The sequence below is a fragment of the Phocoena phocoena genome, chromosome 1 (assembly GCF_963924675.1).
Source record: "Phocoena phocoena chromosome 1, mPhoPho1.1, whole genome shotgun sequence".
Classification (NCBI taxonomy): Eukaryota; Metazoa; Chordata; class Mammalia; order Artiodactyla; family Phocoenidae; genus Phocoena; species Phocoena phocoena.
The window spans coordinates 136,641,720-136,654,702 of NC_089219.1; the positions used below are offsets into that span (position 1 = coordinate 136,641,720).

Consider the following 12,983-nt stretch of genomic DNA (forward strand, 5'->3'; position numbering starts at 1 on the left):
GTTACACCATTACTGTGTCTTCTAAATGAACCATTTCCCTTTTTACTGTCATTTGGAATTTTCTCAGTGGGAGAAAAGTATTTAAAAGACAAATTACCTGGAAGATAATGGGGTGAGATTTTTCGAAGTATCTTCTGTCCAGAGACAAAAGGCTTTTTCTGCTGTATTCAAGTATAGCGATCGAACACACTGATTTATTTGACAGTATTTTTTTTTCAAATAAAATAAAGAAATAGAGGGTGTTCCAGCAAGTCATATGGAGGGAGATGTTGAGGGAAGGGTGTAGGAGAAGGAGGAGGAAAAATATTGAGGGAAGCCGACCAGGAGAAGCATCAGGCAACCCTACTGGGTGTCTTCAGTATTGAAGGTGGATAAACTAGGTCCCTCCCAACTGAATGGAGCACTTAGGCAAGTCCCCATCTGCCTCTGAAGGTGTTTGGGCTTTGGCACCATCCCTCTCCTCCACCACTCTACTTACTCTGTTTTGAAAGCTGATCAATAAGAATGTCAAGGAGTACTTTTCTACCAGAGCCATAATCTGTTATTCAGGAGAGATAGCCCTTCCAGGCAAAGCCATACACCAATCTTGCAACGACCTGCTCTGCCGCCTAAAGCATGAAGGGCACTACACACCCAATAGCTCACTGTCCACACTTGGAGCTTATCCTCAAAGAGCTTGACCTCTGACTCATTTTCATTTGAGGCAAAATCATTAAGAGAGTTGATCCTAATATGCTAGCAACTGTGACCCCAAATTTACTAAATGAAATATCATTTCTCAGCTACTTTGCCATATTACTTAAAGTTGCCTTTGCCCATTTGCAGGAAACTCAGTTGAAACCAACCCTGACCACTCCCTACGATAGCTCTCAGTGCCTCCTCAGGCAGTGATGGGATCCCATTTGCTGCACTCCAAACAGGCCTAGGTGCAAAGCAATGCCAGAAATTCCCTTTTTACCCTGTATTGTGAAGGAAATGCCATGTAACAATGGAGAACCAGGAGGGTAGTGTCTTACTCAAGTACCAATTTCTCTGCCCTTTGCCCTCATCTCTAACTGCTGGGATTTCATATCCACAAGACTAAAGTCCTGATTCTTTTTCATCATTAGTGACCACAGGGACAGCTCTGAGACTGATTTTTTTTTTTAATTATTAAAAAGTAGAGAAGGAAGTTTTTTCCCTGCGATTTTGTCAATGTGTTCCTATTCTTCATGAGCAAACCTCGGAGAGAGCTTGAGGGGTAAGGGAAGGGACTTAACTGATGATGTTAATTGAAAACTTCAAAGGTTGCTTCCTATAGATATAACCTGAGCACCACCGACTGCCTCTTCTAAAATTAGTCTCTTTAATTAATTCCTCTGCTTTCCAAGTCAACCAACGAAGACCAAGTGGAAGTAACAAGAAAATATCTCTGAGAATAAAGCTTTTATGGTCAAATAAAGTAAAAATATTAATTCACTGATGTATTATTTGTCAGACAGTTGTCAACCACTGCAGGGGACAAGTGAAGTATAGGTATATCTGTCCCCTAGGAACTTAAAACCTAATTGGGAGGAAAAGCACACAACAATTGTAATTTAAATATGTTCATTGCAAAGAATTGGGAAAATGGAAAAAGTATAAAACAGAAAATTATTAACTTTTTCATAGGGTTCCTTATAAGTATTTTCTTCAGTTTTATGTGCTTTTAAAAATAAAATGACTACCATACTACATATATAGTTTTGTATTCAGCTCTCCCACTTAATTTTACCAGGAGAAGCAGAAAAGGAAGTCTGTAATCTCCCCACTTCTAACTTTACAACATATATGATAGATAGAACGTTAATATCATACAGATAAGGGGTCTTACAAATTAAGAAAAAAAAATGGAACACCTCAATAGAAATGGGCAAAGAACACACGAATGGAGAAGTCACCAAAAAAGAAATACAAGTGGCCATAAACATATTTAAAGTATCCAAATTCATTAGAAATTCAAGAAATGCAAAATACAATAACTAATGAGATCTCATTTTCACCTATCAAATTGGCAAACATTTTATCGTATTCATTTCTCTAGTGGGAAATCTAGTACATGAATAAAAGCCTTAATATATTCACATATATCTCTACTGCAGTTTTTATCCTTAAGACAAAAGCATTATAATTTACAATAGTTAAAAAACTGAAAGCAATCTAAATATTCAACAGTCTAGCATTGATTAAATTATTGCACATTCATCAATATAATGTGTGCAGAAATTAAACCTCATATTTTCAAATATCACAGTGTGCACAACATATTTTGGATGAAACAAAACTGATTATAAAATTGTGTATAGTATGAATTCAGTTTTGTTTAAAATATATATATATATGCTTATAGGGCCCTGAACCAAGATGGCAGAGTAGAAGGACATGCTCTCACTCCCTCTTGTGAGAACACCAAAATCATAACTAGCCGCTGGACAGTCATTGACAGGAAGACACTGGAACTCACCAAAAAAGATACTCCACATCCAAAGATAAAGGAGAAGCCACAATGAGATGGTAGGAGGGGACAATCACAGTAAAATCAAATCCCATAACTGCTGGGTGGGTGACTCACAGACTGGAGAACACTTATACCACAGAAGTCCACCCACTGGAGTGAAGGTTCTGAGCCCCACGTCAGGCTTCCCAACCTGGGCGTCCGGCAGTGGGAGGAGGAATTCCCAGAGAATCAGACATTGAAGGCTAGAGGGACTTGATTGCAGGACATCAACAAGACTGGGAGAAACAGAGACTTCACTCTTGGAGGGCACACACAAAGTAGTGTGCACATTGGGACCCAGGGGAAGAAGCAGTGACCCCACAGGAGCCTGAACCAGACCTACCTGCTAGTGTTGAGGGTCTCCTGCAGAGGCAGGGGGTGGCTGTGTCTCACCGTGAGGACAAGGACACTGACAGTAGAAGTTCTGGGAAGTACTTGACGTGAGCCCTCCCAGAGTCTGCCATTAGCCCCACCAAAGAGCCTGGGTAGGCTCCAGTGTTGGGTAGCCTCAGGCCAAACAACCAACAGGGAGGGAATCCAGCCCCACCCATCAGCAGACAAACGGATTAAAGTTTTACTGAGCTCTGCCCACCAGAGCAACAGCCAGCTCTACCCACCACCATTCCCTCCCATCAGGAGACATGCATAAGCCTCTCAGATAGCCTCATCCACCAGAGGACAGACAGCAGAAGCAGGAACTACAATCCTGCAGCCTGTGGAACAAAAACCCCATTCACAGAAAGATAGACATGAAAAGGCAGAAGGCTACGTACCAGATGAAGGAAAAAGATAAAATCCTACAAAAACAAGTAAATGAAGAGGAGATAGGCAACCTTCCAGAAAAAGAATTCAGAATAATGATAGTGAAAATGATACAGGACCTCGGAAAAAGAATGGAGGCAAAGATCAAGAAGATGCAAGAAATGTTTAACAAAGACCTAGAAGAATTAAAGAACAAATAAACAGAGATGAACAATACAATAACTGAAATGAAAAATACACTAGGAGGAATCAATAGCAGAATAACTGAGGCAGAAGAATGGATAAGTGACCTGGAAGACAGAATGGTGGAATTCACTGCTGCAGAACAGAATAAAGAAAAAAGAATAAATAGAAATGAAGAGAGCCTAAGAGACCTCTAGGACAACATTAAACACAACCCCTTATAGGGGTCCCAGAAGGAGAAGAGAGAGAGAAAGGACCACAGAAAATATTTGAAGAGATTAGAGTCAAAAAAATTCCCTAACATGGGAAAGGGAATAGCCACCCAAGTCCAGGAAGCACAGCGAGTCCCATACAGGATAAATACAAGGAGAAACACGCTGAGACACGTAGTAATCAAATTGGCAAAAATTAAAGACAAAGAAAAATTATTGAAAGCAGCAAGGGAAAAACGACAAATAACATACCAGGAAACTCCCATAAGGTTATCAGCTGATTTCTCAGCAGAAGCTCTACAAACCAGAAGGGAGTGGCATGATATACTTAAAGTGATGAAAGGGAAGAACCTACAACCAAGATCACTCTACCCGGCAAGGATTTCATTCAGATTCAATGGAGATATCAAAAGCCTTACAGACAAGCAAAAGCTAAGAGAATTCAGCACCATCAAACCAGCTCTACAACAAATGATAAAGGAACTTCTCTAAGTGGGAAACACAAGAGAAGAAAAGGACCTACAAAAACAAACCCAAAACAATTAAGAAAATGGTCATAGGAACATACATATCGATAATTACCTTAAACATCAATGGATTAAATCCTCCAACCAAAAGACACAGGCTGCTGAATGGATACAAAAACAAGACCCATATATATGCTGTCTGCAGGAGACCCACTCCAGACCTAGGGACACATACAGACTGAAAGTGAAGGGATGAAAAAGATATTCCATGCAAATGGAAATCAAAAGAAAGCTGGAGTAGCAATACTCATATCAGATAAAATAGACTTTAAAATAAAGAATGTTACAAGAGACAAGGAGGGACACTACATAATGATCAAGGGGTCAACCCAAGAAGAAGATATAACAGTTATAAATATATATGCACCCAACATAGGAGAACCTCAATACATAAGGCAACTGCTAACAGCTATAAAAGAGGAAATCGACAGTAACATAATAATAGTGGGGAACTTTACACCTCACTTACACCAATGGACAGAACATCCAAAATGAAAATAAATAAGGAAATGGAAGCTTTAAATGACCCAATAGACCAGATAGATTTAATTGATATTTACAGGACATTCCTTCCAAAAACAGCAGATTACACTGTCTTCTCAAGTGCACATGGAACATTCTCCAGGATAGATCACATCTTGGGTCACAAATCAAGCCTCAGTAAATTTAAGAAAATCGAAATCATACCAAGCATCTTTTCTGACCACAATGCTATGAGATTAGAAATGAATTACAGGGAAGAAAACATAAAAAACACAAACACATGGAGGCTAAACAATACGTTACTAAATAACCAAGAGATCACTGAAGAGATCAAAGAGGAGATCAAAAGATACCTAGAGACAAATGACAATGAAAACACGATGATCCAAAACCTATGGGATGCAGCAAGAGCAGTTCTAAGAGGGAAGTTTACAGCTATACAAGCCTACCTCAAGAAACAAGAAACATCTCAAATAAACAATCTAACCTTACACCTAAAGGAACTAGAGAAAGAAGAACAAACAAAACCCAAAGGTAGCAGAGGGAAAGAAATCATAAAGATTAGAGCAGAAGTAAATGAAATAGAAACAAAGAAAACAATAACAAAAATCAATAAAACTAAAAGCTCGTTCTTTGAGAGGGTAAACAAAATTGATAAACCATTAGCCAGACTCATCAAGAAAAAGTAGGAGAGGAGTCAAATCAATAAAATTAGAAATGAAAAAGGAAAAGTTACAACAGACACTGCAGAAATACAAAGCATCCTAAGAGACTACTACAAGCAACCCTATGCCAATAAAATGGACAACCTGGAAGAAATGCACAAATTCTTAGAAAGGTATAACCTTCCAAGACTGAACCAGGAGGACATAGATAATATGAACAGACCAATCACAAGTAATGAAATTGAAACTGTGATTAAAAATCTTCCAGGGGCTGCCCTGGTGGCACAGTGGTTGAGAGTTTGCCTGCTAATGCAGGGGACACAGGTTCATGCCCCGGTCCGGGAAGATCCCACATGCCACGGAGCGGCTAGGCCCGTGAGCCATGGCCGCTGAGCCTGCGCATCCAGAGCCTGTGCTCCGCAATGGGAGAGGCCACAACAGTGAGAGGCCCACATACCACAAAAAAGAAAAATCTTCCAACAAACAGAACTCCAGGACCAGATGGCTTCACAGGTGAATTCTATCAAACATTTAGAGAAAAGCTAACACCCATCCTTCTCAAACTCTTCCAAAAAATTGCAGAGGAAGGAGCACTCCCAAACTCATTCTATGAGGCCACCATCACTCTGACACCAAAACCAGACAAAGATACTACAAAAAAAGAAAATTACAGACCAATATCACTGATGAATATAGATGCAAAAGTCTTCAACAAAATACTAGCAAACAGAATCCAACAACGTATTAAAAGGATCATACACCATGATCAAGTGGGATTTATCCCAGGGATGCAAAGATTCATCAATATACGCAAATCAATCAATGTGATACACCATATAAACAAACTGAAGAAGAAAAACCATATGATCATCTCAATAGATGCAGAAAAACTTTTGACAAAATTCAACACTGATTTATGATAAAAACTCTCCAGAAAGTGGGCATAGAGGGAACCTACCTCAACATGATAAAGGCCATATACAACAAACCCACAGCAAACATCGGTCTCAATGGTGAAAAACTGAAAGCATTTCCTCTAAGATCAGGAACAAGACAAGGATGTCCACTCTCACCACTATTATTCAAAATAGTTTTGGAAGTCCTAGCCATGGCAATCAGAGAAGAAAAAAAAATAAAAGGAATACGAATTGGAAAAGAAGAAGTAAAAATGTCACTGTTTGCAGATGACATGATACTATACATAGAGAATCCTAAAGATGCCACCAGAAAACTACTAGAGCTAATCAATGAATTTGGTAAAGTTGCAGGATACAAAATTAATGCACAGAAATCTCTCACATTCCTATACACTAATGATGAAAAATCTGAAGGAGAAATTAAGGAAACACTCCCATTTACCATTGCAACAAAAAGAATAAAATACCTAGGAATAAACCTACCTAGAGAGACAAAAGACCTGTAGGCAGAAAACTATAAGACACTGATGAAAGAAATTAAAGATGATACCAACAGATGGAGAGATATACCATGTTCTTGGATTGGAAGAGTCAATATTGTGAAAATGACTATACTACCCAAAGCAATCTACAGGTTCAATGCAATCCCTATCAAATTACCAATGGTATTTTTTATGAAACTAGAACAAAAAAATCTTAAAATTTGTATGGAGACACAAAAGACCCCGAATAGCCATAGCAGTCTTGCAGGAAAAGAAAAGAGCTGGAGGAATCAGACTCCCTGACTTCAGACTATACTACAAAGCTACAGTAATCAAGACAATATGGTACTGGCACAAAAACAGAAACATAGATCAATGGAACAAGATAGAAAGCCCAGAGATAAACCCACACACCTATGGCCAACTAATCTATGACAGAGGAGGCAAGGATATACAATGGAGAAAAGACAGTCTCTTCAATAAGTGGTGCTGGGAAAACTGGACAGCTACATGTAAAAGAATGAAATTAGAACACTCCCTAACATCACACACAAAAATAAACACAAAATGGATTAGAGACCTAAATGTAAGAGCGGACGGTATAAAACTCTTAGAGGAAAACATAGGAAGAACACTCTTTGACATAAATCACAGCAAGATCTTTTTTGATCCACCTCCTAGAGTAATGGAAATAAAAATAAACAAATGGGACCTAATGAAAGTAAAAAGCTTTTGCACAGCAAAGGAATCCATAAACAAGACAAAAAGTCAACCCTTAGAATGGGAGAAAATATTTGCAAACAAATCAACAGACAGAGGATTAATCTCCAAAATATATAAACAGCTCATGCAGCTCAATATTAAAAAAACAAACAACCCAGCCAAAAATGGGCAGAAGACCTAAACAGACATTTCTCCAAAGAAGACATACTGATGGCCCAGAAGCACATGGAAAGCTGCTCAACATCACTAATTAATAGAGAAATGCAAATCAAAACTACAATGAGGTATCACCTCCCACCAGTTAGAATGGGCATCATCAGAAAATCTACAAACAACAAATGCTGGAGAAGGTGTGGAGAAAAGGGAACCCTCTTGCACTGTTGGTGGGAATGTAAATTGTTACAGCCACTATGGAGAACAGTATGGAGGTTCCTTAAAAAACTAAAAATAGAATTACCTTATGACCCAGCAATCCCAGTACAGGGCATATACCCAGAGAAAACAATAATTAAGACACATGTACCCCAATGCTCATTGTAGCACTATTTACAATAGCCACTTCATGAAAGCAACTTAAATGCCCATCGACAGACGAATGGATAAAGAAGATGTGGTACGTATATACAATGGAATATTACCCAGCCATGAAAGGAATGAAATTGCGTAATTTGTTGAGACATGAATGGATCTAGAGACTGTCATACAGAGTGAAGTAAGTCAGAAAGAGAAAAACAAATATCGTATATTAACGCATGTGTGTGGAACCTAGAAAAATGGTACAGATGAACCGGTTTACAGGGCAGAAGTAGAGACACACATGTAGAGAACAAACGTATGGACACCAATGGGGGAAAGCTGCAGGGTGGTGGTGGTGGTGGTGTGATGAATCGGGTGATTGGGATTGCCATGTATACACTGATGTGTATAAAATTGATGACGATTAAGAACCTGCTGCATAAAAAAAAATTTAATTTAAAAAATAGAAAAAGAAATAGGCAAAGCCAATCTTTGGTGTTAGTATTTAGGATCATAGTTACCTATGAAGGGCTTGTGAATGAAAGTGGGAAAGAGGAGGTGTTTTAGAGTGCTGGTAGTAACATAGTGAGTTCAATTTGTATAAAACTGTCAAGCTGTTCACTTAAGTTTGTGCACCTTCTGCTTGTATGTCATGTGTGAATAAAAAGTTTACAGAAAAAATAAATAGATAAAATATATATATATGCCTATATATTTAAGTATTGTTATATATAAAGTAATTAACAATGGTTATTTCTGTGCCTTTGCAAAATATCCAAATTTTGTGTTGTTCATGTATTCTTTTGTGTTTAGAAATAAAAGTAAATAATTCCATTTTTAAAAAGAGAGATATGAAGGTCAAACATTCTGTGAAATACCTTTTGGTCTAAACCTTTATATAGGTGATGTCTTTGACATCCCAATCTCCTTCAACTTAATCAGGCATCATGATATCATGTCTCAAATACCAAGGATGAAAATTATTATTACTATAGCTATGATTTATTGAGTGCCTACTCTGTGCTAGGCAATGTGATAAGAAGTTTACATATACCATTGTATTTAATCCTCACAACTACCTTCTGAGATAGAAATTATTATTATTCCCCATTTACAGATGAAGAAACTGAGACTTAAAGAGACAGTAAGAGGCCACCTAGCAAGTAGGTGGTGGGACTAGCATTTGAACCCTGGTGTCTGTCTCCAAAGCCTACACTCTACCTCTACTCATAGATTCTTACCTTCTCCTTTGCAAGGAGAACTGGGAAGGCCCATCCTATTCATAAATTTAGTAAAATTGGGTTTGTTCAGTAGAAAAGCGGTTATTTACCTTGCTAACTTGTGGAATTTGATACAAATTACCTGGAATTTTACTCTCAGGACTACTGAAGACACGGCTCTCTGACTGCCCAAGCACATGCAGCCAGTGACAGAGCTGGAAGTCAAGCCCAACAGCTTGCCCCAGAGTTTGCTGCCTCTGCCTGTCACTGCATGATGCCTCTAGGGGTATCTGCCTAAGTCTCCATTTCTTGAAAGCATTAGGAGGGAAAAGGAGATGTTTCCCATTGTGATTCTGTCCGGTCCCCTGATATCTCCATCACCCAACTGGCAAGTACCCTTCTCAGGCATGAGGCTCACCCAAAGGCCGGGTGAATTCTATTGCATTTCTAAGAATTCAGGATGCTTATGCACTCCACTTTTCCACTCCCTCAACTCCTTCTGACTCCAATTTTCCTTCCATCAGATATGTCACTTTACTGTTATAAATCCAAGCCACATCTCAGCAACTCAGAAATTGGCTGCATTGTCTACTGAGGCATGAGAAATTTGTTCTTGACAGTGAAGGTCACTGTAAGAAAATATTAATGTTTAAAATCAGAAGCTACAGTTTCAAGAACATGTGTAAGCTGCGGCCCCTGCTGCAGAAGTGGGTGGAGGAAGCTGACAACAATGAGAATCTGCAGGAGATATGCAAGGCAGAGACCCTTGTGCAGGCCCGGAAGAGAAAGCGGATGAGTATTGAGAACCGAGTGAGAGGCAACCTGGAGAGCATGTTCCTGCAGTGCCCAAAGCCCACCCTGCAGCAGATCAGCCACATCACTCAGCAGCTCGGGCTTGAGAAGGATGTGAGTGCCGCTGTCCGCATCCCTGTGTGCTCCGTCTCCTTCCCAGTCACACCTCCCAGAGCTTAGGATCGAATGTCCCTCTCCCCTGTCTTCCTCTCCCAGGTGGTCCGAGTGTGGTTCTGCAACCGTCGCCAGAAGGGCAAACGATCAAGCAGTGACTGTTCGCAACGAGAGGATTTTGAGGCTGCTGGGTCTCCCTTCTCAGGGGGACCAGTATCCTTTCCTCTGGCGCCAGGGCCCCATTTCGGTACCCCAGGCTATGGGGGTCCTCATTTCACTACGCTGTACTCCTCAGTCCCATTTCCTGAGGGTGAGGCCTTTCCCTCGGTGTCTGTCACCACTCTGGGCTCCCCCATGCATTCAAACTGAGGTGTCTGCCCTTCCCAGGAATGGGGGTAGAGGAAGGGGGACAGCTAGGGAGAGAACCCTGGGCTTCGTACCAGGGCTTTGGGATTAAGTTCTTCATTCACTAAGTAAGGAATTGGGAACACAAAGGGTGTGGGGGCAGGGAGTTTGGGGGAACTGGTTGGAGGGAAGGTGAAGTTCAATGATGCTCTTGATTTTGATCCCCACATCACTCATCACTTTGTTCTTAAATAAAGAAGCCTGGGACCTAGTAGGTGGAAAAAAATAAAAAATAAAAAATAAAAAAATAAAATAAAATAAAATCAGAAGCTAAAGAATTACATGCATTTCCAAAGGAGGAGGTCCTAATGATTTTCTGAATGCAGAAATGATAGCTTGTGAGGAGCTTTTAAAGAGCTTTCCTGCTAACTCTAAAGGCCCAAGGTTTGTTTGTTTGTTTGTTTTGAGGTTTCTTAATGTGTTCACCAGAGAGCGAATTGAATATAAAGTGGCAGGCCTTAAAAGGGCAGCCAGTGAGTTGGAGCACAATTTGCATGAAATATGTTAGCTTTTTGTTTTTCTTTATGGTATTTAAAGGTTCTTATGAGAGATGAGTTTGACTTCTTAGATGGTTTCATTTTTGCACTCCAGGTCCAACTAGTGGGGTCATTCTTTCCTACTTCCATCCAGGCTTCATGCCCAAGTTGCCACTTGGGGGCAGTCTAATGCCTCCTTCTCTGCCCATTGCCATCTTCCCTCCTGCCTTCTCTACATAGGATTCCTAGGTGGTTGACCTAGTTTCTGGTCCCTGTTACAATATAACGGTCATTACCAATCTCAACAGTTTCTTAAAAAGAAGTAAAGGGCCACATTCTTAATATATTGAAAAATAATACATTATACAGTTTTTCAAGGAGCGTTCAGGAGGACTCTTCAAAAGAACCTCCTGATGTAGGCAGGGCGGACACCCTGGTTTAGGAGGGTAAAGTCAATGTTTCAAACTTCCATGGTTCTGAAGCAGAGGTTCTCTGATCCTTCGGCCAGGGCTCTTTCCTGCAATCATTCTGAAAAAAGATTCAGACTTTATTTTGAAGGAAGATCATCTTTTAATGAAGACATCAAAACAATAAACAGCAGTAAGAATAATACAGTAGGAGAAGAAAATCACAAAATAAAATTTCTTTGCCGGTATTTACTCCCAAAATGGTTTCAATCTCAAAGAAGAAAAAAAGTGCAATCCCTTTTCAAAGTTTATTATAAATTCACTTAAACATGGAATAGACAGCTTGCCCAGATCTTTTCCCCACCCTTCCGTCCGCACGAGACAGTTTAATTAATGGGCAAACAGCCCAACGGTGGATTTTTCTAATAGAGTGGCTTGAAAGAATAAGCCCCATCCTTGCGCAGAGCTCATTGGCACACTACTCTGGCTGCATTGCAGAAACAGAACAGAGTCATATGGTTCCTGGAAAGTAATCGTTTGGCAGGATTCTAGCCTCGGGTGAATCCCTATAGAAAAAGTGCTCAGGTGGCCCTCCGTGGTGCCAGGGCCACGGTTGATGGAAGAGGGTGTGCGTGAATGTGTGTGTGATGGCGCGAAGTCCTGAGGGGGTGGATGGAGGACACAGCAAGGGAATACTGAGAGACCCATAAGAACAAGGCTGCAGATTAGTCCCACTTCCTCTGCTCCTGTAATCCACTCACTTAGCCAGCAAATGTACACTGAATATCTACTGCAAACTCAGCACTGAGCAAAGAGTTTTGCGTAGGTGAGCACAAGAAACGAACTTTTAAGGGACTGCAGAAAAAGTCCATGCTGTTGGGCTTTGCTGGTGGCGCAGTTGTTGAGAGTCCGCCTGCCGATGCAGGGTACACGCGTTCGTGCCCCGGTCCGGGAAGATCCCACATGCCACGGCGCGGCTGGGCCCGTGAGCCGTGGCCGCTGAGCCTGTGCGTCCGGAGCCTGTGCTCCGCAACGGGAGAGGCCGCAACAGTGAGAGGCCCGAGTACCACCAAAAAAAAAAAAAGTCCGTGCTGTTGATAAGCTTCCAGTTCAGACGAGGAAGTCATTTTTCAAGAAGTGATTTATCAAATATTTGAGTTTCTACTCTGGGCAGTGGGGTTGTCTGACAAGCCTCAAGGCTCCAAATTGAAATATTGATATGTTACAGTTTACAGAAGTAGCTTTTAGAGCCCACTTTATTGACATGGTCAGTGTTATACAGAAGTGGAGAAGAAGATTCCTTTTAAAACTACCCCAAGATTGTGGTCAGGTTAAAGTTTGAACCAACTAGAGACTAGTTCAGGGAATTTGCTGGAAGCCTTTCCAGGATTTTTTTTTTTTTTTTTTTTTTGAGCAGGCAGAAGGGCAAACTCCCATCCTGGACTTTAGGTCAATTAGGCATTTGCCTTGTTCCCATCACCAGGACTTGCTCTGAGAGATGCACCTGCACTGCCTTCAGTTCAATGTCTCTGCAAATATGAGCCTCAAGCATAGTCAGCGTCATGTGACTTGCTTAACAGAAAC

At 40.6% G+C, this 12,983-nt stretch overlaps 1 protein-coding gene across 1 annotated transcript; it reads left to right on the top strand.

The window, feature by feature from the left end:
* Positions 1 to 9,870: 9,870 nt before the first annotated feature.
* Positions 9,871 to 10,727, top strand: LOC136126974 (POU domain, class 5, transcription factor 1-like). Its single transcript, XM_065882418.1, has 2 exons — positions 9,871 to 10,111; positions 10,214 to 10,727. Exons 1-2 carry the CDS (start codon positions 9,884 to 9,886, stop codon positions 10,478 to 10,480), a joined length of 495 nt encoding a protein of 164 aa, XP_065738490.1. The 5' UTR covers positions 9,871 to 9,883; the 3' UTR covers positions 10,481 to 10,727.
* Positions 10,728 to 12,983: the final 2,256 nt, after the last annotated feature.